General features: G+C 45.1%; 2 protein-coding genes across 3 annotated transcripts in view; both read right to left on the reverse strand.

The window, feature by feature from the left end:
- Positions 1-14,704, reverse strand: part of LOC143933595 (uncharacterized) — a 52,805-nt gene extending 38,101 nt beyond the window's left edge. The window contains exons 1-2 of one of the 2 annotated variants that reach the window (XR_013263127.1): positions 14,449-14,703; positions 10,453-10,572 (exon numbers count right to left, since the gene is read on the reverse strand). Coding sequence is in view for 1 of the 2 variants with exons in the window: in XM_077456542.1 (XP_077312668.1) it covers positions 10,453-10,572; positions 14,449-14,500 (172 nt within the window). In the remaining variant the exon portion in view is untranslated. Of the gene's footprint in view, positions 1-10,452; positions 10,573-14,448 lie in introns of both variants that reach the window. The other variant, XM_077456542.1, reaches the window with a different exon arrangement.
- Positions 14,705-23,407: 8,703 nt separating this feature from the next.
- Positions 23,408-24,087, reverse strand: part of LOC143933597 (uncharacterized) — a 28,902-nt gene continuing 28,222 nt past the window's right edge. The window contains exon 5 of the mRNA XM_077456545.1: positions 23,408-23,637. Coding sequence (XP_077312671.1) covers positions 23,450-23,637 — 188 coding nt within the window. The 3' untranslated portion in view covers positions 23,408-23,449. The remainder of the gene's footprint in view (positions 23,638-24,087) is intronic.

The raw sequence follows: 24,087 nt of genomic DNA on the forward strand, positions 1-24,087 counted from the left end.
CAAGGCCACATGCTCTCAACATGGGGAGGATGCTTTGGGGTCCCCCCAAAACACCTTGTCCCCATTGATGGGGACAAGGGCCTCATTCCCACAACCCGTGCCCGGTGGTTGTGGGGGATTTATTAAAATCACTGACGTTTTTAAAACTTTTTTTGCATTAATACATGTCCCCTGGGGCAGGACCCAGGTCCCCATACATTTTTTATGGAAATAACTTGCATATAAGCCTTTAAAATGAGCACATTTGATTTTTCATGTTTGTGTCCCATAGACTTTAATGGAGCTCATGTGTTCGTACAAATTTTTTGCCTGTTTGCATGTTCTGGTGCAAACCAAACCAGCGGGTGTTTGGCTCATCCCCGGTGGACAGGCACACTCTTTGATCTACTACAAACCCTCCAGCAGCACTAAATTTCCATTCAGAAAGCACGCTGGATGCAGGACAGTCCAGTAGCTCAGTTGCATATTGAACAAGTTCTGGCCAGTGGTCCATCCTCAAGACCCAGTAATCCAGTGGATGCTCAGTTGGAAAGGTCTTTCCCCTAGATATTCCTAATATTCCTACACCATATAATGCAGAAGCTGCTGATGGTCACTTGAACCTATCAGCCCTGGGAGGCATTAGTCAGCCGGCTACCTTCTTCACTGCTCTTCCTTTCACTGAACAAAGCCTTAGAAACACGTTGTCTAGCTCCAGGAAATGGTAACCTCCCAGGGTCTGGAAAGGCGTTACACAAAGTTTTCTTCAAGGCGTCCTGAAGATGTTTCATCCTTTTTTCCCACTGTGAAGGCAGGATGATCTCTGCAACTTTACCCTTGTAACGTGGCTCAAGAATCGTTGCCAGCCAGTAATGATCCCTCTCCTTGATACCACAAATCCTTGGGTCCTTTCTCAGGTTTTGCAAAATCAGAGAGCCCATGCAGCATAAGTTTGAAGAGGCATGAAATTGAGTCCTCTGGACCACTAAGGATGACATTGTCAGGAACTACCTCCTCCCAGCCACGTACATCTCCTTGGGTGACTGAAAACCATCCCTTGAAAACTGCTGCATGTTATCCTTTACTACTATGCTGACACAATCCTCCTCCTCTTCCTCCTGTGTGTTTTGCGGCCCCACAGGAATGGAATCTGCATAAATGGGGCCTTGAGAGGATAGGAAGTCCTTGTCTTCCTCCCACTGTTCTGCCTCAAGTGCCCTGTCCGTGATTCCACAAAGTGTTTGCTCCAGCAGGAAGACTAGAGGAACAGGGTTATTGATGCATGCAGTGTCTCTGCTCACCATCCTTGTGGCCTCCTCAAATGGTGACAGGGCAGTGCATGCATCCTTTATCAGTAGCAACTGCCATGGCAAAAAGAAGCCAAGCTCCCCTGAGCCTGTCCTGGTGCCATACACTCACATTGATGGCCCTCCGCTGTGTGTGCAGCCACTGCAGCATTGCCAATGTTGAGTTCCACCTGGTGGGCATGTCACAAATGAGGCGATTGATGGGCAGATTGACTTCCCATTAAATGTCAGCCAGATCCAAGCAATACTCACCAGATCAAGATGATCCCTATTACGACGGGCATGGGGGGCGGGCACAGGACGTGAGGTCGCTGTGCGCGCCTGAGGGGAGGGGCTGACCTGTGCTGTCAAGGGGCGTGAGCACGGGGAGTTGAAGATGGAAGCCGCGTCCGGGCTCAGAGGAAGCGTGGAGCTCCGACCGGAGCGATTACAATCTCCCCCGCTGCAACACGCCACCTAAGCCGCATCCCCCTCGGCCATCATTGGAAACGGACCGTTGAACGAAAGACCGCCGGCGAGCGGTGATTCTATCCCCCCTCACCTCCCCTCTGCACTAGCAGGACACCGGGATCAAACGCTGGAGAACATTTAGACATCGGGGAGCACGAAAAGGACAACTGCCTGTGACAAACTGAGGACGGTATCGTAACAGCTAATTGATAGAATCTTACTGTCTGGGAACTGCACAGCTGAGCGTGGGGATGGGATGCCCCTTGTCAGTGTAGTGGGAGGCAAACAGGGCTATCCTTAAGCAAGATATTATAACTTCCCTACTCAGACAAAGAGTTGCGCCTCAGAGGGGGGAGAGGGATAAACTCCCCTTGCATTCCCTTTGTTCTCTTTTGCTCCTTTCTGCTCCTTTTCCTTTTAAGGATTATTATCCACAAATCCCGTATGCATAACGTAAGACACCAGGACACATGATATACTTCAAATTTGTCTTGTATTGATTCTGTGTAAGCATGAGCCATCTGTGGTTAGTTCCTAATAACCTAGGTGTGAATACCAATGCTTTATAGTGAGTATAAGTGTCCTACAGTGAACGGGAGAATAATCTGACTGGGTGGGAAGGTGTGTAATATAAAGGGCTCCACATCGCCGAGGTGAAATATAAACAAATTGGACACAGCTCCAGAGGTATATGTCGGCGAATTCCCCCTGGTATCAACAACCCTCTTTCACAGATTTGCTCTCTACTCATGGTGAATATAAATGTGTATGAACTGGCAACAGTGTCGTGTAAACCCTGACTGAGGTGCAAAGGAAGGATACTCCTTTTTAGGTGGCTTTCTTTTTCTTTTTTCTTCTCGGATATGTGTGCATGCCTAAGGTGGTGTGCACACTTATAGGCCTTGAATGGAATGTCCTTAAACAGCTTGCAAATACGACAAGATTAATAACGGCTGAAATAAATGCATGGCCAGCCAAGTGGATTTTGTTTTTTTTCAACATTGCTGGCGGGTCTTAAAAGGGTGTTTTAGCATATAGGTACCCAGCTTAGTGGAAAAACCAGATTCCAACTAAGGATAAAGTAAATGGGGTAAAAAAAACACCTCTAGAAACTATAGCCTCAATTTATTATGCATAAACACCCACAGTGAAGCATAGGGAAGTACAAAGGGAGTACTATAGCCCTAAAATTGTGAACTGATTTCTTAAACGGCCATACCAAGCCTGAGGAAAGGAGGGGAGGAGAGAGAGGGCCAGGAGGAATAAGAAGTGGTCAATAAGAAAGAATCAAAGACCCCACAAATCACTATGAGCAAATCTGCCAATAAAGCCGCTAAAAGCGGAACTTCGCGGTCTTCTAAAGAGAAAGGTCTAGACACCACCATACAACAATATTTAACGCAAGGAGGAAGCCCCAAGTATACAGGTACAGGCAAGAAACAACACTCTGAGCAAGAGCAGAGAAAAGGCTCAGGTAAATATCAGGAGGAAATTACCGCACATGTAGGAGCGGAGATCGGGATTGATAGCGACATCGACAATAGCAAAGTAGACGAGTCAAGGATAATAGATCTACCCCCTACAAAAGGAGAAATGCGGGAGATGCTCCTGTGTCTTGAAAATGCTATTAAGGGGGACATTCGTGGGCTCCGAGAGGATTTAGGAAGCCTGTTAGAGAGGGTAGAGACAACGGAGAATCGCATTGAACAACAGACCCAGGAGCTAAACAAAATGAAGGAATTGGTAGAAACAATGAGACGAGAGCAGAGGGAGATATGGTACAAATTGGAAGACCAGGAGAACCAAAGTAGAAGAAAAAATCTTCGGATCCGATCCGTCCCGGAGGAAAAGGGAGAAGACCTGAAAAAAATACTTGAAAGTATATTCGATGAATACTGGAGAGATGAAAGAGAAAACCCCCCAAAAATTGATAGGATTCACAGAATAGGCAAAATACGCCACCTTGACACAGAAAGACCCAGAGATATCATTGTAAGATTCACCTATTTTGAGGACAAGGCAATACTCTGGAGAAAGCTCAGAGGAAAAACCATACGACAGTATAAAGGTCGCGAGATACAATTTTTTTCTGATCTATCCTATGCAACTCTAGCGAGGAGACGGCTTTTGAAGCCGCTACTAGTAGAGATGACTGCACAAAACGTGAAATATAGTTGGGGTTTTCCAGCATGTCTGATGGGGTTCAAAAATGGTCAATCAGCGAAGCTGATTTACCCGGATCACCTAGCAGATTTTTGTATGAGATTGGATCTAAGTATTCCGGAACTCCCAGGCTGGATATGAGAAGGACGGGTTTATCATGGTCGGGTGGAAATGTGATATAGAAGCTGGCAGGGCGGGAACAGGGGGGAAGAGGGGAAAAAAAGGCGGTCTGCGAAGATGTTGGAAGGAGGTGGGAGACGTGGGGGAGGCACCCTCTCTCCTGCCCAAATAGGAGAGGAGAGAGGAGGCATAGGTTAAGGAGCCCCAGACCCTCAGAACAAGTTGTCGGATAGATGGTAAGAGTTTACACGACCATCTACCAGACAAGGGTCGAGTTTAGGCCACAGGAAGGGGGGGGATGGGGGAGGGGGGCAGGGGTAGAGGGGAGGGAGGGAGGGTACAGATTGGGTATAAGGGTGAAGGGGAGGGCATCGTGGGAGGGGGGTCGAGGGATAGGGAGGAATGGTAGATCAGTTGAAAAATTCAATATTAGTACCCAAATAAGAGACGAGAGGTGTCAGGGAATTAGGAGGCCAAGGGACATATGAACGATATACATTTTTTGACATACAATGTAAAGGGATTGAACACCCCAACCAAGAGGCATAAGATTTTGGCAGAGTTAAAGAGATATGAGGCTGATGTGGTGGCTCTTCAGGAGACACATATCTCCCTGACATCAAATATTAGACTATATTCGAAGCACTTCCCCAATTGGTATTATAGCGATACAATTTCTACTAGAAGTAGAGGGGTTGCGATAGGCTTTTCCAAAAAAATGAATTTTCGATTGGTAGATAGGATGAGCGACGTGGAAGGGAGATATCTGTTCCTGAAGGGTACACTAGCCGAGATGGAATGTACAATAGTGAACATCTATGCCCCGAATACTAACCCTATCGGGTTCCTACAGTCGATATTAAGTAAGTTAACCAAGTTTAAGACGGGATATGTGATATTGTTAGGGGATATTAATTTTTGTCTCAATCCGGGAGAAGATAGCTCGTCCGGGTTACAGAGGATGAGGAACGATCAGTTAAGAAATATTCAGCAAAAATTATTTACTGGCCAGCTAGTAGATGCGTGGCGAGTTAAGAATCCAAAAAGTAGAGATTATTCGTTTTACTCCCCGGTACATGCGACATACTCCCGTATTGACTATATTTTTATCGATCACGGGTTATTAGATCAGATGGTTGATGCAAGAATAGAAGTAACTACCCTCTCAGACCACGCTCCTGTTAAGATTAAAATTAAGAATCTTAGTAATAGGATAAGATCCTCGACATGGCGGATCAATGAAGATCTGCTTTATAACGAAGAAGATAGAGTCAGGATTGGCAAAGAAATTGAACATTATTTTGCTCTGAATGATACCCCGGAAATTGCAGGCCCAATAGTATGGGAAGCACATAAAGCTTATATAAGAGGGATACTGATCGCAGTAGGGTCAAAAAAGAAAAAAATGAGGGCCATGAAAACGAAAAGGTTAACGGAGGAGATTTATAATTTAGAACAAGAGCATAAAAAAAGTCAGCCCCAAAGGGATATTATACACAAAAAATTAGTAAAGACCCGCGAGGAATTAAAGGACCTCCTAGAACAAGAAACCAGGAGGGTATTAAATAGTAGAGCCCGCGAACGCTACCTCTGGGGAGACAAAACGGGTAAATATCTAGCTAAGAGAGTGCAAAAAGAAAAAACAAAAAATTTTATTGGTAAAATAATGAATAAAAACGGAAATATGGTATTCTCAACGAAAGAAATAGCGGAAACCTTTAGGAAATACTATGAAGAGACTTACTCAGTCAGTGAGCAAAAGGTACAGGGTGAGATCCGTGAGAAGAACATTGCTGCCTTCCTAAAAAAAATTAGACTACCCAAAATTAGTTCGGCAGAAAGGGAGACCCTTGATCGACCAATCTCGGTCGAAGAAATAAACAAGGTTTTGACAAAATCATCTCCGGGAAAATCTCCAGGACCAGACGGGTTCACAATACTCTATTACAAAATCTACAGAGAAATTTTAATACCAAAAATATGTCACTATTTCAACGGGCTGGGAGAGCAATTCAATATGACTAGTGAGGGCATAGCGGCCACAATTACACTGATTCACAAGGACGGGAAAGACCCAGCCCAATGCACCAGCTACAGGCCAATTTCACTACTCAACACAGACACAAAACTATACGCAAAGATCATAGCCGAGCGATTGAGGGTCTTGATGAAGAGCCTGGTCCATCCAGACCAGGTTGGGTTTGTACCAGGAAGGGAAGGGAGAGACAATGGTCTGAGAACTCTGTTGTTGATTCAACAGATGCAACGGAGGGAGACCCCCAGTCTACTTCTGTCCACGGATGCACAAAAAGCATTCGACAGAGTGGACTGGGGGTTTATGTTCCAAACTATGGCGAAGATGGGATTTGGTCCGACAACAATTCAGAGGGTGAGAGTTCTATATAATCAACCCACTGCGCGAGTAAAAGTCAATGGACAGGAGTCTGCTAAATTTGAACTGAAACGAGGGACAAGACAGGGATGCCCCCTGTCACCCCTCCTGTTTGTGTTGTCTTTGGAACCCCTCCTCGCATCAATTCGAGATAGTCCTGATATAACGGGGGTAAAAATGGAGAAGGAAGAACACAAATTATCAGCCTTTTCAGATGATATATTATTTTATATATGTAATCCCATACGGTCTGTCCCTAATTTATTAAGGTTATTAGAAAAATACGGAGAGCTGTCCAACTTTAAAATAAATAGATCAAAATCAGAAATACTAAACATAAATATTAACAAGATAGAGGCGCAAGCACTTCAACAAAATTGGTGCTTCCCGTGGAGAAAGGAACTTAAATACCTGGGTATTAAATTGGCCAACTCTGAGAAGAGACTTTACCGCATCAACTACATACCATTACTAAATGAAATTAAGGCGGAGTGTAAGAGGTGCAGTAAAAGCTCGATATCTTGGCTGGGGCGAATAAACATCGTGAAGATGATAATATTTCCAAAAATCTTGTATTGCATGCAGATGTTACCGATAGCGCTATCTAATACATATCTGGTTAAATTGAAATCAGTTCTATATAAATTTATATGGAAGCACAAAAAACCCCGAATAGCATTTGCTAGCCTGAGACAAACAAAAGATAAAGGGGGGCTGGCAATCCCAGACATTCAGTTGTACTATAAAGCGGTGGCCCTGTCTAGGGTGAGCGAATGGACCAAAAGAGAGAATACGGAAAAAAAATGGGTAAAACTTGAACACGAGAGTTGTGGAGCACAATTAGGCAAACAAATATGGAACCCCCCACATAAGAGGCAGAAATTAGGATTAGGAAATAATTTAACACGTAACACTTTCCGAATATGGGATATGGTATATAAACACGTCAATGGAAAATATAACTCACCCCTTATGGCACTAAAAGATAATAAATATTTTTTACCAGGTTGCACGGAGATAGGAGGTAACTGGGTAAAGGAGGAAGCACAGCTCAAAGACGTAATGAAGGAAGGTAATATTATACCTTTCCACGAACTAAAACAAAAAACAGATATAATGGTGATTGATGAGTGGAGGTATTGCCAGCTCTCCCGTTTTATAAAGACATTACCGCAACCAATCAGGGCGGCCGATGAAATGACTACTCTGGAACAAATGTCTATATCAAAGAACCCCAAGGGGACAGTTTCCAGGTGGTACATGCTGCTGTTGTCGACGGGGGAGCTGGAAATACCTCCATTCGTCAAAAAATGGGAAAGGGAATTAGGTTCACAAAAGGATAAGGCAATGCTAGGTAAAATTTTTAAATTGGCCCATAGCTCAGCCATTGATGCGAAAACCGCAGAGATGAACTATAAATGTTTGTCGAGGTGGTACTATACCCCAGATAGAAAAAGCAAATTCCAAACAGATTCGTCAGGAGAATGTTGGCGGGGATGTGGGGAAATAGGCACCATGGCTCACATCTGGTGGGGGTGTCCAAAGATCAAGATCTATTGGAACCAGATTCTATCGTACATTAAAACTATAACTAGTTCGGTAGTAAATGCAGATCCATGGGTAGTCCTGTTTCATGCCACAGAGGGTAGTGTAAAGCAGTACAAGATGTCCCTGATCCCACATTTATTAAATGCGGGGAAAAAACTAATCCCAAAAAAATGGCAAGAGCCGGAAGCGCCTACGATGTGGGAGTGGGTGGATGCCGTAGAAGGGATTTATAAGATGGAATGTCTGGAGGACAGCTCGGGGGGTAGAAGTAATAAGTTTACGCTGGATAAATGGAAAAGTTGGCAGGAATTCAAAGGGAGATGGAGCACCTCAGAAGGATTAAGAGCACTGATTTAAGTGGGTATTGTTATGTATAAGGTATTTAGTCATATTTTGATCTACTAGGGGGGGTAGGGGAGGTGGGGGGTGAACAATTAGGGGAGGGTGGGGAAGCATATTTAGCGCGTGAGATATGGTTGAGCACACGTGGGAAGGTTTTGAGCCATGAAAATTGGTTTGGATTTTGTATATTATAAAGGGAAAAAAAAAAAAAAAACTGCCACCATGATGTAAAGAGATGAGAGGTAACCTGAGCAAGCGGTGGACGTGAGGACTGGGTTTTCCTCAGAGATCATTGGTTTTACTGAGTTGGCAAAAAAAAAATGTCAGCCAGATGAGTACTGGTATTGTATAACCGTCGGAAATGCCCACAAACTTTTCTGGCCTGCCTCAGAAGATATTGTAAGTCCGGGTACCTGGTCAAAAAATGTTGCACCACTAAATTCAGGACATGTGCCAAGCATGGAACATGTGTCAATTGTCCCTGTCTTAGGGCTGAGTGAAGATTGGTGCCATTGTCGCATACAACTATTCCTGGCTCAAGCTACTGTGGCGTCAACCACCTCTGAGCCTGCCCCTGCAGAGCTGACAGAATCTCTGCCCCAGTGTGGTTCCTGTCCCCTAGACCAACTGAAGCACTGCATGGTATATTTGGCACCTGCGTTGGAAGGCAAACTAGTATGAGCCTGGGTGACAGAAGATGAGAAGGATGAAGACAGCTTAGTTATCCCCTCCACCAACTCTTCTGCATGTTGTGGCTCAATAACACAGCCAGCGGCAGAAAAAGAGGACAAGCGTGCCCCGCCTGCAGAGGATGCACCGTGTCCGCGACCACCACCTTTTACTGTAGACACAGAGGCTGCTTGCCCTCTTTTAGTGGCCTGTGAGCGCCTGCCTCTCCTTGGTGGCCTTGCGGACATGATGGGAATTTTTTTCACACCGCACTACACTGTATTATATACTGTATACCGACTTCAATGTATTATATACTGTGTAACCCCCTGGACTGTATTATATACTGTACACCGACTACACTATTATATACTGTACACGGATTGCACTGCCACACTGCACTGCAATGTATTATATATTATACACACTGTATTAGATACCGTGTAGACCGCCTGCACTGCATAATATACTGTACACTGTCTGAAGTGTATTATATGCTGTACACCGCCTGTACTGTATTGTATACTGTACAACAACTGCACTGTATTATATACTGTACACTGTCTTCATCGCATTATATATGGTACACTGTCTGCACTTATATACTGTACACCTACTGCACTGTATTATATACTGTATAACACCGACTGCACTGTATTATATACTGTACACTGCCTGCACTTATATACTATACACCAACTGCACTGTATTATATACTGTACACTGACTTCAATTATATACTGTACACACTGTATTATATACTGTGTACCCTGCCTGCCTGCATATATATATATATATATATATATATATATATATATATATATATATATATATATATATATATATATATAGATAGATAGATAGATAGATAGATATACACATACACACATAAATACATATATACACACATACTACACTATATATATATATATATATATATATATATATATATATATATATATACTAAATATATATATAAATACATATATACACACATACACTAAACAGCCTGCACGCCACTAACTAACCTGCCTAATCTATCTCAAGTTCTCCACATTTTCACACTACATATGGTCGCCGTATAAGCAGCCTTATATAATGTGGGTTGTGGACTTTACCCCTGAGCCACAATTGGCCAATCATGGTTTTGACAATACATCATGCTGTGATTGGCCAAAGCATGCAGGTCAGGTGCATGCTTTTGCCAAATAGCAGCCATCAATGCACTGTGTTCTCACACATGTATAGATAAAAGACTAGACAGAGCCTCCAATAGGGTTGCCACCTTTTCTTCAAGTCCAACAAGAACACTTTAGCGGCACACAGCAATTTTTTTTGAGGCTGTGCACACCTATGCTGACCACCTATTTGCTTAAACAAAATGTTATGTATTTTTTTAATAAAAATAATTGGAAATAGGAAATGTGCTAAAATGCTGCACATTAAATGTGTTCATATTAAAAACAGAAATCATCTGCGTACCTGATAAAGAGACTGTATACTGAGATGCACACACTTCGCCAGATGGGCATTCTTGACTAAAAAGTTCTGTGCAGGAATCCGAGTCAAATGAAAAGCACCGAGCACACTTCAAACATTGACCTGAAAGAGAACAAATGTACCAACATTATACAACTATCAGCATTGCAGTCTTTCCTTGGATTTTTATAGTCCTTTTGCAACCCAATAACAGAGCTTTGGGATAAAAGTATAGCTTATTAAAATATAGTGCTTTTCCTCTTACCTTTTAATCATTGTCAAATATCCTTCTACTGTATCTATAGGGTTCCAGTTTCTTTATTATTTTATATCTTTAGTTTATTTGTTTAGTATTTGTCACATTGACCTTTGTCAACTTGTTTTTATTACCAGAATCTCTGTTAGCTCTCCTATCTTCCAGTCCCTCCATTGGCTTCTACTCCCCCAGCAAATGTAAAGAAAAAAATGTATAACAAAGTCACCCACAACTCTGCCCCTGAGCTATATCAGCAACCTCATTCAATTTTTTTTTTTTTACCCAAACCGTTGCCTTTGCTCATTCCAAGACCTTCTGCTTTTTAGTTCCTCCGCCACCTTTTCCCATGTTCACCTCCAAGACTTCCTTTAGAGCCTCTCCATTCCTCTGGAACTCCCCACCCCAACCTGTACGGCTATCTATCACTTTGTCAGCCTTTGGGTGATCCCTGAAAACTCATCTCTTTATGGAAGCCTATACCACGCCCACCTAACAAATTAACTTTTACTTTCTCCATCAACTCATACTCACACAGTTGCCACCTTATGTATAACAGGACAACCCCCCCAAAAATACAGCCAATGCCATTAAGAACTATCTTCTAAAGAAGTCCTGGAAGTGATGGTTTGGCCCTCACATGATCTCAACATCACTGAGTGTGTCTGGGATTACATGAAGTGACAGAAGGGAACAATCTCTGCATTGTAACTTTGGTACAAGCCTTTGTGGAATGCTCTACTTCGGTTCATTGTACAGTGGAACCTCGGTTTGCGAGTAACGCAGTTAACTAGCGTTTTGCAAAATGAGCAGTGTGTTTCTAAAAATCCTAACTCGGTTTGCGAGTGTTGTCTCCAAAAAAACGAGCAGGATTCAGGTCAAAAGCGGTGTGCAGTTCCGCTTTTGGCCTGAGGTGGGGGGCGCCGGAGCCGAACAGCGCTGATCGTCGGAGTTCGGAAATGCACGGAAAGGCCGAGGACAGTTCGGCTGACCTTGGCAAACATCGGAAAGGCTCCTGAATGGAGTCTTTCCAAGGTTTGCCAAGGTCAGCCGAAGTGTGCTTTGGCCTTTTTGGACATTTCCGAGGCTCTCCAATGCCCCCAGCCTCTGGCCGCATGCGGTCTTGCGTCCCATTGAAGTCAATGAGGAACAAATTATTTTTGTTTCCGTTGACTTCAATGGGAAAACTCGCTTTGATATGCGAGTGCTTCGGAACGAATTATGCTTGTAATCCAAGGTTCTACTGTACAAGTATATTTCTAAACTTTAATAAAACTTTAATAAAAACTATAGAAACAGAAGAAACAGAAGTATTTGAGGCAGACTACATCCACCTACCTTCCTGGTTTGAAGGCAGAGAGAGGGTGGTCACACCAAATATTGATTGGATTTTTGTTCTGTGAACTAACTTTGCATTTTGTTAATTGATAAAAAATAAACAATACAAAAAACATATTTTGAAAGAATTCTTACTTTCAGGGGCAACAAAAAAGAGAAATTCGTCCTGGGACTTTAGATGAGGTGAGCACCACTAAGCCAATAAAAGTAACAAGAGTAAGTACAGTTTATGTTTTAATTCAGTAAAAATATTACAGGCATATTGTCATCAAAGAAAGCCACTTAGTACAAGGTACATAAAACTGGGTTGAATACAGTTGATAATAGTAGTAGTAGTAGTAGTAGTAGTAGTAGCAGTACAATTGTATATGATCAGTCACATAGCAAACAAACATCAGGTGTACCCGACATGTTTCGCGAGTCCCAGCTCGCTCTTCAGGGGTAGATGTATGTGAATTGTACCTAAGGTGAAAGGATACAATTTGGTATATGGTAAATACTTGATATTTTAAAGGCAGAGGGTAAGAGGGGCCTAATAAGTGGAGGCCCCATACTCACCACTTCACATAGCCGACCCAACAAACGTGAAGCCTTCAGACAGTGGCAGCACATGTATCACCAGGGAGCTGAGGAGGCAGAGCCAGAGGAAACCCCACACAGGGCAGATTGGAGGGAAAGCATTGCATGGATGGGGACTGTGTATCCCTATTAGTCTCACTCTGTCCATGGTAAGTATTGACTGTAAACATAAAAGGGTATATCAGATAATCTGAAGTAGTAGGTAAAGTATAAGAGTAATAACATGGACAATTCTATATATAATATATAAAGACTAGAGCCATAAATGGCATGGATACCCTTTTATGTTTACAGTCAATACTTACCATGGACAGAGTGAGACTAATAGGGATACACAGTCCCCATCCATGCAATGCTTTCCCTCCAATCTGCCCTGTGTGGGGTTTCCTCTGGCTCTGCCTCCTCAGCTCCCTGGTGATACATGTGCTGCCACTGTCTGAAGGCTTCACATTTGTTGGGTCGGCTATGTGAAGTGGTGAGTATGGGGCCTCCACTTATTAGGCCCCTCTTACCCTCTGCCTTTAAAATATCAAGTATTTACCATATACCAAATTGTATCCTTTCACCTTAGGTACAATTCACATACATCTACCCCTGAAGAGCAAGCTGGGACTCGCAAAACATGTCGGGTACACCTGATGTTTGTTTGCTATGTGACTGATCATATACAATTGTACTGCTACTACTACTACTACTACTACTACTATTATCAACTGTATTCAACCCAGTTTTATGTACCTTGTACTAAGTGGCTTTCTTTGATGACAATATGCCTGTGATATTTTTACTGAATTAAAACATAAACTGTACTTACTCTTGTTACTTTTATTGGCTTAGTGGTGCTCACCTCATCTAAAGTCCCAGGACGAATTTCTCTTTTTTGTTGCATATTATAGGGATGGAGGTGTGTTCCCGGTAACACCAGACCTTATCGTGTTTTCTATACTTTCAGGGGCAGACTGACTATTTGGCTACTCGGGCACTGCCCGAGGGCCCCATGCCACTAGGGGGTCCCATCAGGGTTGCCAGCCTCAGTAAAACCAGGGACAGTATGTAAAAATGTGTGTTTTTTTTACATCTGTCTCTGAAGTGTCCCTTACCGACATCCTTTTGGTCTAGAAATCCTGAGATTATAGCTGCCCCACCTCTCCAGTACCTTCTCAGCCAATAGAAACATGTCTGTGTATACTGTGTGTAGATGTATGTGTATACTGTGTGATTGTATACTGTGTGTACATGTATGTGTATACTGTGTGATTGTATACTGTGTGTACATGTTTGTGTATACTGTGTGATTGTATACTGTGTGGCCCCATAATCTTTGATTGCCTGGGGGGCCCATAATCTCCTATTGCCCGGGGGCCCCATTAGTTGTCAGTCTGCCCCTGCTTACTTTACAGCATTTCTTCACACATGCCTAAAACTTTTGCATAATATTGTACCTTCCAATTCTCCCTCATATGGAGGGACTGCCTCTATTTAGGAACCAAATCCCTATGTCCCTCTTTCCCCCGCAGTTATCACTCCTTTTTGCCTGATGTAAGAATCTACAGTATATAAAATTGTATTATTTAACTATTTTACCACACTAAACTTTTTATAACACCTTTAAAGTATTCTATATGTTATTTTAGAAAACTGAAATAAAGAAAAAGTTGTATTAAAAGAAAAAATTGATTAAACCAATGGATTAAATCATTTTTTGTGCATGCATCCTCACGAATCCCCATCTCACAAAGTTAGGAGATATGCAAATAGTATCTCCACAATTTTGTATTACGCACAGGCTACTTTGTATATACATTGAACTTGTCTTTACTTCCACGTACCTGTTGATGCAAGGGTAGAGAAAAGAACAAAAAATTCCAAAAGAAACATCATTAGCGTATGCGTTGTAGCCTAGGTGGGTTGTTGTAGGCTAGTTAAGATAAAGTACCCCAGATGGTTACCTTCAGGATCTATATAAAAAAGCTGCAGGAAGAATAGGGAGGGGCATTTGGGAAAAAAAGGAGAGGTTATAACGAGATCAACATTTGGGGGAAATGAAACCAGAAGGTATGAAATGCTTTTTCATATAAAGAGATTAACATGTGGGAGAAACGAAACTAAAGTCATGAAAGACGTTCTCAGTTCTTATCCTCTCTTGGCTCACACTATTGTGCAATTAGGACATTAGCCACAGTAAACATATTAAAAAATGTCAGCTCAGAGCTCTTCTATTATGTGCACAATGTGATGAGACCCAGAGGCAATGGTATTACCCAATCCAAAATATTCTTCCTTTGGCAAACTGAACCCAATGAGTTACCACACCTTACACTTTAGTTTATCCATTGCATAAAATGATCAAGCCTTTAACCACTTGCTTACTGGGCACTTAAACCCCCCTCCTGCCCAGACCAATTTTCAGCTTTCAGCACTGATGCACTTTGAATGACAATTGCGCGGTCATACAACACTGTACCCAAATGAAATTTTTATCATTTTTTTCCCACAAATAGAGCTTTCTTTTGGTGGTATTTAATTACAGCTGGGAGTTTTATTTTTTGCTAAACAAACAAAAAAAGATGCAAAATAAAATAAAAAAATAAAAAAAACATGTTTAATAGTTTGTTATAAAATTATGCAAACAGGTAATTTTTCTCCTTCATTGAAGTGCGCCGATGAGGTGGCACTGGTAGGCTGCACTGGTGGGCACTGATAGGCTGCACTGGTGGGCACTGATAGGCATAGTTAAGGCGGCACTAATAGGCACAGATAAGGTGGCACCGATAGGCACAGATAAGGTGGTACTGATGGGCACAGATAAGGCGGCACTGATGGGCAAAGATGGGCACAGATAAGATGGCACGGATGGGTGGCATGGATAGGTGGCATGGGTGGGTGTCACTAAGGGGCACTGATAGGTACCACTGATAGATGGGACTGATGGGCACTGATAGGTGGCACTGATAGGTGGCTCTGATAGGTGGTACTGCTGGGCACTGATGGGCGGCACTGATGGGCACTGATGGGCGGCACTTATGGGCACTGGTAGATGACACTGATGGGCACGGATATGTGGCACTGGGGTGCAGCACCGTTGTTGAGGCAGATTATGGGCATTGATGGGTGGCACTGTGGGCACTGATGGGTGGCACTGTGGGCACTGCTGGGTGGCACTGACGGGGGGCACTTATTTATTAATGAGGTGGCACTGGCAGGGGGCAAGTGGGCACTGGCAGGGCTGGCCGTGATCGGGACTGATGTCCCGATCACGGCCGCCGGTGATCGGCTTTTTTTTTTTCTCCTCGCACTGTCAGCGCGAGGAGGAATAATAGTTGATTACCGGCTCCGTTGTATCACATGATCAGCTGTCATTGGCTGACAGCTGATCACATGGTAAGAGGTCGGGATCGACCCCTTGCTCGGATCCGTGATCAGGCGAGTCTCATAGACTCGCCGATCACAGGGCGCGCAGGGCGCGCAGGCCGCTCGTGCACGGGACGACGTCAATAGACGTCGTCCCGGCAAAGGAGGTCCACGCTGTAGCCGTCATTTGGCTATAGCGCGGATCTCTAGTGGTTAATTGATGGGTGGATACATTGATTAACAGTTGTACCTCACCAGCAAACTGCAAATGTAAAGACGAAAATCAACATAGAGTGTGAAATCATTGAACAAAGGCTAATTATAGAGACACCGGGGTTGATTTACTAAAGGCAAATCCACTTTGCACTACAAGTGCACTTCACTTCACTAGATCTGATGGGAAGATCTGAAATGAGGGGAAGCTCTGCTGATTTTAGCATCCAATGTACAAGCAAAAATGCTGTTTTTTTATTTTCCTTGTGTAACACTTATTTTTGGGCTTACCGTTACCTTTCGCTCTCCTTGTTTCACGTCTAGGGGACGTCCCGTGGTAGATGACCCAGTAACTTGAGACTGACAATAGATCCAATTGAATGGATTTTATTTGCAAAAACTCGAACCATTGAACAGTCTTTCAGCTTGGGATCAGAGGGTTGGGAAGGAGGTTCAGGTACTCTCAATGTCAAAGTCTATAAACGTTAAGGAACTTGCTCACTTTGACTGCATCCAGAGAATAGCCATTCGCAGCTAGATGAACACTCAGGTTGGACAGTCCCTCTCTCACAAGGCCCAGCAGCCAACAAGGTGTTTATTCAGGAACACAGTCTTTGTCACAGACGTTGTTGCAGAACACTTGGTCTTTAGGCCCACTTGGCGATATCCACGAGACCGGATTCTCTCGGTTACTTCAGCCCTTCCAGGCTCTTGTTAAGAAAACCAAACTCACATGTGGTGTTCTTCTAAAGAGTCCTCCCCTGGAATGCTTGAAGAGCAATAGGTCTCTCCTGAACCGGAGACGGTGCCCAACCACCTCAGAATCCTCCTTTAGTTTCCCTGCCTTGGGCTAGCCAGCCCCGAGGCATTAAAGTCGGGTGGATCCACACCCCAGGCCATAGCCTTCCTGGGGGCAGGTCAGGAGGACCAGGACCAAGTAGTCAGCACATCATACTGGACCGGAACCCCTCACCACGTGACATCTGCATCTTATATACCCTCTCCAGGAGGGCACAGCGACAGGGCCACTCCCACTGACCTGGCTCCTGACCAGACCATAGTTCCACGCCTGCCACCAGACACAGTGCCCCCCTGCGGCCAGGCTGAACATCTCACAGCCCAGTCAGACTGACACAGAAGTCAAATTTAGGCAAATAGACCCAAACCAAAGTGTAGCTTGGGTAAAGTTTTAACTTTAAAAAACATTCTTCAGGAGCCCGCCGCTACACTTGCATGTCCTCCTCGGATCTACAGCTACTGCAATTCCAAGTGCACTTGTAGTGCAAAGTGGATGTGCCCTTAGTAAATCAACCCCACTGTCACTTTGTCCATCTAGGTCAAAATGGTAGTGGATGTGTAATGAGTCAAACTGAATCCACAGATACTGGCTTGCCAGCATTCCCTCACTAATCCTTCTGCTATCTCAGCTGACAAATATATGAGGGAGCATGTGACCTGCTCCCAGGTGGCATTACAAAGGATCTGGCAGCCAATCACTAGGCCTGACCACTGTCACATGATCAAGGCATAGCACCCAACTGTCCTTCATTTAGAGGGACTACTCCTCTTATGGAACCAAGTCCTTCTGTCCCTCGTTTCTCTGTTTAGGCTTGATGTATAGAACAGATTCTGCTGCTCTGGAGACCTGTATGAACACAGGATTTTTTTGCATTTAAACCACACAAACCTTACTTATATGTATACACACCCTCAAGAGCTTCTCTTGTCAATCCATGGCTACATTTGTACAGGGCTTTTTTTCCTCAAACATTAGGTACTGGAACCTAATCAACGGACACATAAAACCTCTCCTCCTACACACACCCTCCAAATCACATCAAATAGTGGGTGTGTTCAGTCAAATTTCACAAAAAACAGTAGGAGGGTCTTAAAGGGGCATTACATACCAGGATTGCATTACATACAGAGTGCAGAGCTGTCACTTGTAAACACAGAAACCGGACTTCTGTGTTTACAATGATTGTGGTGAGTGGGCACAGTGGGCTCGTCATCTGCCGCCAACATCGCTGGACCCTGGGACAGGTAAGTGTCAATTTATTAAAAGTCAGCAGCTGCAATATTTGTAGCTGCTGGTTTTTAATAATTTTTTTTAAAGGTGAAGCTCCTCTTTAAGATCCACAACCAACATCTGCCTGTGCAAAACCCACCTTGAGTAATAAATACCTATAACAAATACAAAGCTGGAATTGCTAAATAGGTTTAGCAGATTTGCAAACTATAATTTTCTTCATCAACCACCAGGCATGTACTGGCCATCGGGACTACCGGGAGTTTCCCAGTGGGCCGATGGCTCAGTGGGCCACTCTGATGTAAGGGGGCTGGTGATGGGACTCTCTGATGTAAGGGGGCTGGTGATTGGACTCTATGATGTAAGGGGGCTGGTGATGGGACATTCTGATGTAAGGGGGTGCTGATGGGACACTCTGATGTAAGGGGGCTGCTCATGGGACACTCTGATGTAAGGGAGCTGCTCATGGGACACTCTGATGTAAGGGAGCTGCTCATGGGACACTCTGATGTAAGGGAGCTGCTCATGGGACATCGGACTTCTGTGTTTACAATGATTGTGGTGAGTGGGCACCAAAGGGTCTGAGCCAGAGGTGGTGGAACTGAGTTCCTCCAAGTTCCCCCTGAAAAAAAGCCCTGCATTTGTAAAGCCTTCATTCCTTGGTCTTTGGGGTGGCTGCTGTCCTTTCATTCATTTGGTCGATACACCGACAGAAAAATGTTCATCTTATTCAGCTTCATCTTGTACTTTCTTTTAAGGAATTCTCTATATTTGATATGATGCAGTATTGAGTATCTTCAAATCTATGGTCTTCCAGGGGCGGACCCGGGGGGGGGGGGGGGGCAACAGGGCAATTGCCCCCTCCGAGAATGCGGGTGGCTCTGCGGGTAATCGGGCGGGCAGCTCCGCGGGAGGTTCCGTGGGTGTCGTTCCAGGCGGGAAGCTCCGCGGGTGACAGCCCACGGGAGGTTCCGCAGGTGTCATTCTGGGCGGGCGACTCCGTGGGTGACAGTCCGCGAGCGGGGCGGGCGGCTCAGCGGGTGACAGAGCGGGCGGGTAAGGTTGGGATAGCTAGGCGGCTCAGTGTTCGAGCAGGGGAGCAGGGAGATGACATCATCTCTCACTTCCCTGCATCTCTGCAGTTCCGCCCTCACTGTGCAGGAAGCAGTGGGCAGCAGAGAGATTACATTATCTCTCTGCTGCCTAATTTCACTCTGGGAACAATCCGCAACGTGTGGCAGGTGACTTGCCATGTCACCTGCCACACGTTGTGGATTGTTCCCAGGCTACGTCTGCAATGTGTGGCAGGCTACATGGCAAGTGACAATCCTCAATGTGTGGCAGGCTATGTGGCAAGTGGCAATCCACAATGTGTGGCAGACTATGTGGCAAGTGACAATCCGCAACATGTGGCAGGCTACGTGGCAAGTGACAATCCACAATATGAGGCAGGCTACGTGGCAAGTGACAATCTGCAATGTGTGTCAGGCGACGTGGCAAGTGACAATCCGCAATGTGTGGCAGGCTACGTGGCAAGTGACAATCCGCAATGTGTGGCAGGCTACATGGCAAGTGACAATCTGCAATATGTGGCAGGCTACATGGCAAGTGACAATCTGCAATGTGTGGCAGGCTACGTGGCAAGTGACAATCCGCAATGTGTGACAGGCGACGTGGCAAGTGACAATCCGCAATGTGTGGCAGGCGACGTGGCAAGTGACAATCCGCAATGTGTGGCAGGCGACGTGGCAAGTGACAATCCGCAATGTGTGGCAGTCGACGTGGCAAGTGACAATCTGCAACGTGTGGCAAGTGACAATCCGTAATGTGTGGCAGGTGACATGGCAAGTGACAACCCACAATGTGTGGCAGGTGACGTGGCAAGTGACAATACGCATTTGGTGACAAGTGACAATGTGCAGTGTGTGGCAAGTGACAATGCGCAGTGTGTGCCAAGTGACGTGCCAAGTGACAATGCGCAGTGTGTGGCAAGTGACGTGGCAAGTGACAATGTGCAGTGTGTGGCAAGTGACGTGGCAAGTGACAATGCGCAGTGTGTGGCAAGTGACATGGCAAGTGACTATGCGCAGTGTGTGGCAAGTGACGTGGCAAGTGATGTGGCAAGTGACACCCTTGGGGCTCCCACTGATTCTGCATTATGGTGAGTTGAACCATTTATTTTTGTATTACAATGTAATAATATAATTCTTAGCTTCTTATGAGCCTGATATCATAATTTGTATTATGTATCATGTTTTTCTATGGTGATGTTTGATGTTTGAATAAAACTTGTTCATGTTTTAATATAAAATGTCATTATAGTTTGCCCTTAAAGTCCCACAGTACCGGGGGGTACTTTTTCGTTCTATATACTAAATTAAGAGATGTTGGCAGCACACAATGGAGACGCAGTTTCTCTGCAAAAAGGTGGTTTCTCCCTTCTTTTGGAACCAATTTCCTCTGTTCTTCGTTCCTCCTTATGCCCCGTACACACGAGCGGACTTTTCGACATCCAAACTCCGACGGACTGAGTCCGTCGGACTATCCGATCGTGTGTGGGCTGCAACGGACTTTAGCTTAGCTAAAGTCTGACGGACTTTAGAAATGAAGCATGCTTTAAATTTTCCCGACGGAACTCCGCCGGACCCGGTCCCCTTCGAAAAATTCGCTCGTGTGTTTGCTACTCCGACGGACTAATACCGACGCTCGGGCAGCTATTGGCTACTGTCTATGAACTTCCTTAGTCGAATCCAGTCGTACGTCATCACGTTCGACTCCGTCGGAGTTTGGTGTGATGGTGTGTGTCCAAGTCCGTTCGGTTGAAAAATCCGCCAGAACTCCGTCGGAACTCCAGCGGAACTCCGTCGGAGGTTTGTCAGACTTAATCCCTCTCGTGTGTACGGGGCATTAGATGTCCCTGTTTTTTGGCTTGATATATAGACCTCTATTAAAAATGTACTTTTTATCAAAAGTAAGTAAATACACCAGTGGTGCAGACGAGGCACTTCATTTCCAGGCTTCTGACCTGCATTGCGGCACACAAAAAAGCACCGAACAGCTTCCTAAGGACGGGAGCTTTGTTCTTCAAGTTAAGAGGTTACTTCTGTGTTCCCTGTTCTAGAGGGCAACCAGAAGTGAAGTCAACAGCTCCGTGGAACGCACGGCCCGAGTGGAGCTGCCTGTAAGGTAAGGTAAGTAAGTGAGGCTGCATTTGATGGGGTACAATGAGGCTGTATATGATTGGGCACAGTGAGGGTGCATTTGATGGGGCGCAGTGAGGTTGCATATGATGGGGCGCAGTGAGGCTGCATATGATGGGGTGCAGTGAGGCTGCATATGATGGGGCACAGTGAGGCTGCGTATGATGTGGTGCAGTGAGGCTGCATATGATGGGGTGCAGTGAGGCTGCATATGATGGGGCGCAGTGAGGCTGCATTTGATGGGGCACAGTGAGGCTGCATATGATGGGGCACAGTGAGGCTGCATATGATGTGGTGCAGTGAGGCTGCATATGATGGGGTGCAGTGAGGCTGCATTTGATGGGGCACAGTGAGGCTGCATATGAAGAGGCACAGTGAGGCGGCATATGATGCGGCACAGTGAGGCTGCATATGATGGGGCACAGTGAGGCTGCATATGATGGGGCACAGTGAGGCTGCATATGATGCGGCACAGTGAGGCTGCATATGATGGGGCGCAGTAAGGCTGCATTTGATGGGGCACAGTGAGGCTGCATATGATGGGGCACAGTGAGGCTGCGTATGATGTGGTGCAGTGAGGCTGCATATGATGGGGTGCAGTGAGGCTGCATATGATGGGGCGCAGTGAGGCTGCATTTGATGGGGCGCAGTGAGGCTGCATATGATGAGGCACAGTGAGGCGGCATATGATGGGGCACAGTGAGGCTGCATATGATGGGGCACAGTGAGGCTGCATATGAAGCGGCACAGTGAGGCTGCATATGATGGGGCACAGTGAGGCTGCATATGATGAGGCACAGTGAGGCTGCATATGATGCGGCACAGTGATGCTGCATTTGATGGGGCACAGTTAGGCTGCATATGATGGGCACAGTGGCAGCATTCAATGCTGCACAGTGGCTGCATTTGATGGGGCGCAGTGACTGCATAAGATGGGCACCGTGGCTGCATAAGATAGGCACAGTAGCTGTATTTGATGGCACAGTGGCAGCATTTGATGGCATAGTGGCAGCATTTGATGGTACAGTGGGAGAATTTGATATGGCACAGTGGCTGCATTAGATGGGCACAGTGGCTGCATTTGATGGCACAGTAGCGGCAATTGAAGGACACAGTGGCTGCGTTTGATGGTACAGGGCAATTGCCCCCCCTGAGAAATGAATTGCAGGTGTGCGGTTCTGCGGGCGGGTGAGAGAGCGGGCCGGGCCTGGCTGCTGGGTGGCTTGGTGTGTGAGCGGGAGGATGGCTCGGCAGTGGGTGAGAGAGCAGGTGGTCAGCTCGGTGTGTGAGCGGGCGGCTGGCCAATCAGCAAGCCGGCGGGCAGGGGAGCAGAGAGATGACATCATCTTTCACCACTCAGCACCCACCCTGTATCCCTGCAGTAACTCCTACCCTCACTGTGCATCATCTCTCTGCTGCCTTACTCTGGGTGGGACACAGCAAGAGACAAGCAAATCACCCCCTTAGAAGGAAAGTGACAATCCTCAAGGTGTGGCAGGTGACGCGGCAAGTGGACAATCCGCAACTTGTGGCGGTTGACGTGGCAAGTGACAATCTGCATCTGGTGGCAGGGAAGTGACAATCCACAACGCGTGGCAGGGGACGTGGCAAGTGACAATCCACAATGTGTGGCAGGCGACGTGGCAAGTGACAATCCGCAATGTGTGGCAGGTGACGTGGCAAGTGACAATCCGCAATGTGTGGCAGGTGACGTGGCAAGTGACAATCCGCAATGTGTGGCAGGCGACGTTGGCAAGTGACACGCTCAGGGCTCCCACTGATTCTGCATTATGGTGAGTTGAACCATTTCATTTTATATTACAATGTACAGAATGTATAGAAATAATGCGCTTTAATCATCCTGACACTGTAACAACCATGTCATTTCCCCGATAAATTGCCCGCAAAAAAACACGTTTTTTTTCTGGCAGTGCCCCTCCCAAGACTAGACTCTGGATCCGCCTATCATATAGTAAAGTATAATCCCAAACACAGTTCCAAAAATGGCAATGCCAACTTTATTTTTATCTCAGATAATTAGAGATGGTTAAAAATAACAAACAAAAAGAGTATGAAAGCGGCTGTAGTCGCTGTGTTGGGAGCACCATTGGTGCAGGTATATGTGGTTTCTTCTTGTACAGCACCAGAGACAGAAGATGTGTTCCTCATGTTGCAGTAACCTTTAGAGGCACAACCTCGCTGGGATGAATAAAGAGTCTGCGATCCTGTAAAAAGCAGTGAGAAATGATGAACATTGTAATTACTTCTGTAAACATGACTACTTTTTACTGAAATCTAAACTTCAGGCAGATATAAAAGACACACATTTAATGCATCTTTCTAGTCATGAATACAGTGCCTTGAATACAGCGCTTTGAAAAAGTCTTCACACCCCTTGAAATTTTCCAAATTTTGCCATATTACAACCAAAAAAACGCAAAAGTGGCACATAATTGTGAAGTGGAAGCAAAACGATAAATTGTTTCCAATTTTTGTTTTACAAATAAATGTGTAAGCACCCCGTTACTCTGATACCCCTAACTAAAATCTAGTGGAACCAATTGCCTTCATAACTCACCTAATTAGTAAATAGAGCACACCTGTGTGTAATTTAATCTCAGTATAAATACTGCTGTTCTCTGAAGCCCTCAAAGGTTTGTTAGAGAACCTTAGTG

Source organism: Lithobates pipiens, unplaced genomic scaffold (genome assembly GCF_037356315.1).
Source record: "Lithobates pipiens isolate NorthernLeopardFrog02 unplaced genomic scaffold, aLitPip1_a1.2 Scaffold_27, whole genome shotgun sequence".
Classification (NCBI taxonomy): Eukaryota; Metazoa; Chordata; class Amphibia; order Anura; family Ranidae; genus Lithobates; species Lithobates pipiens.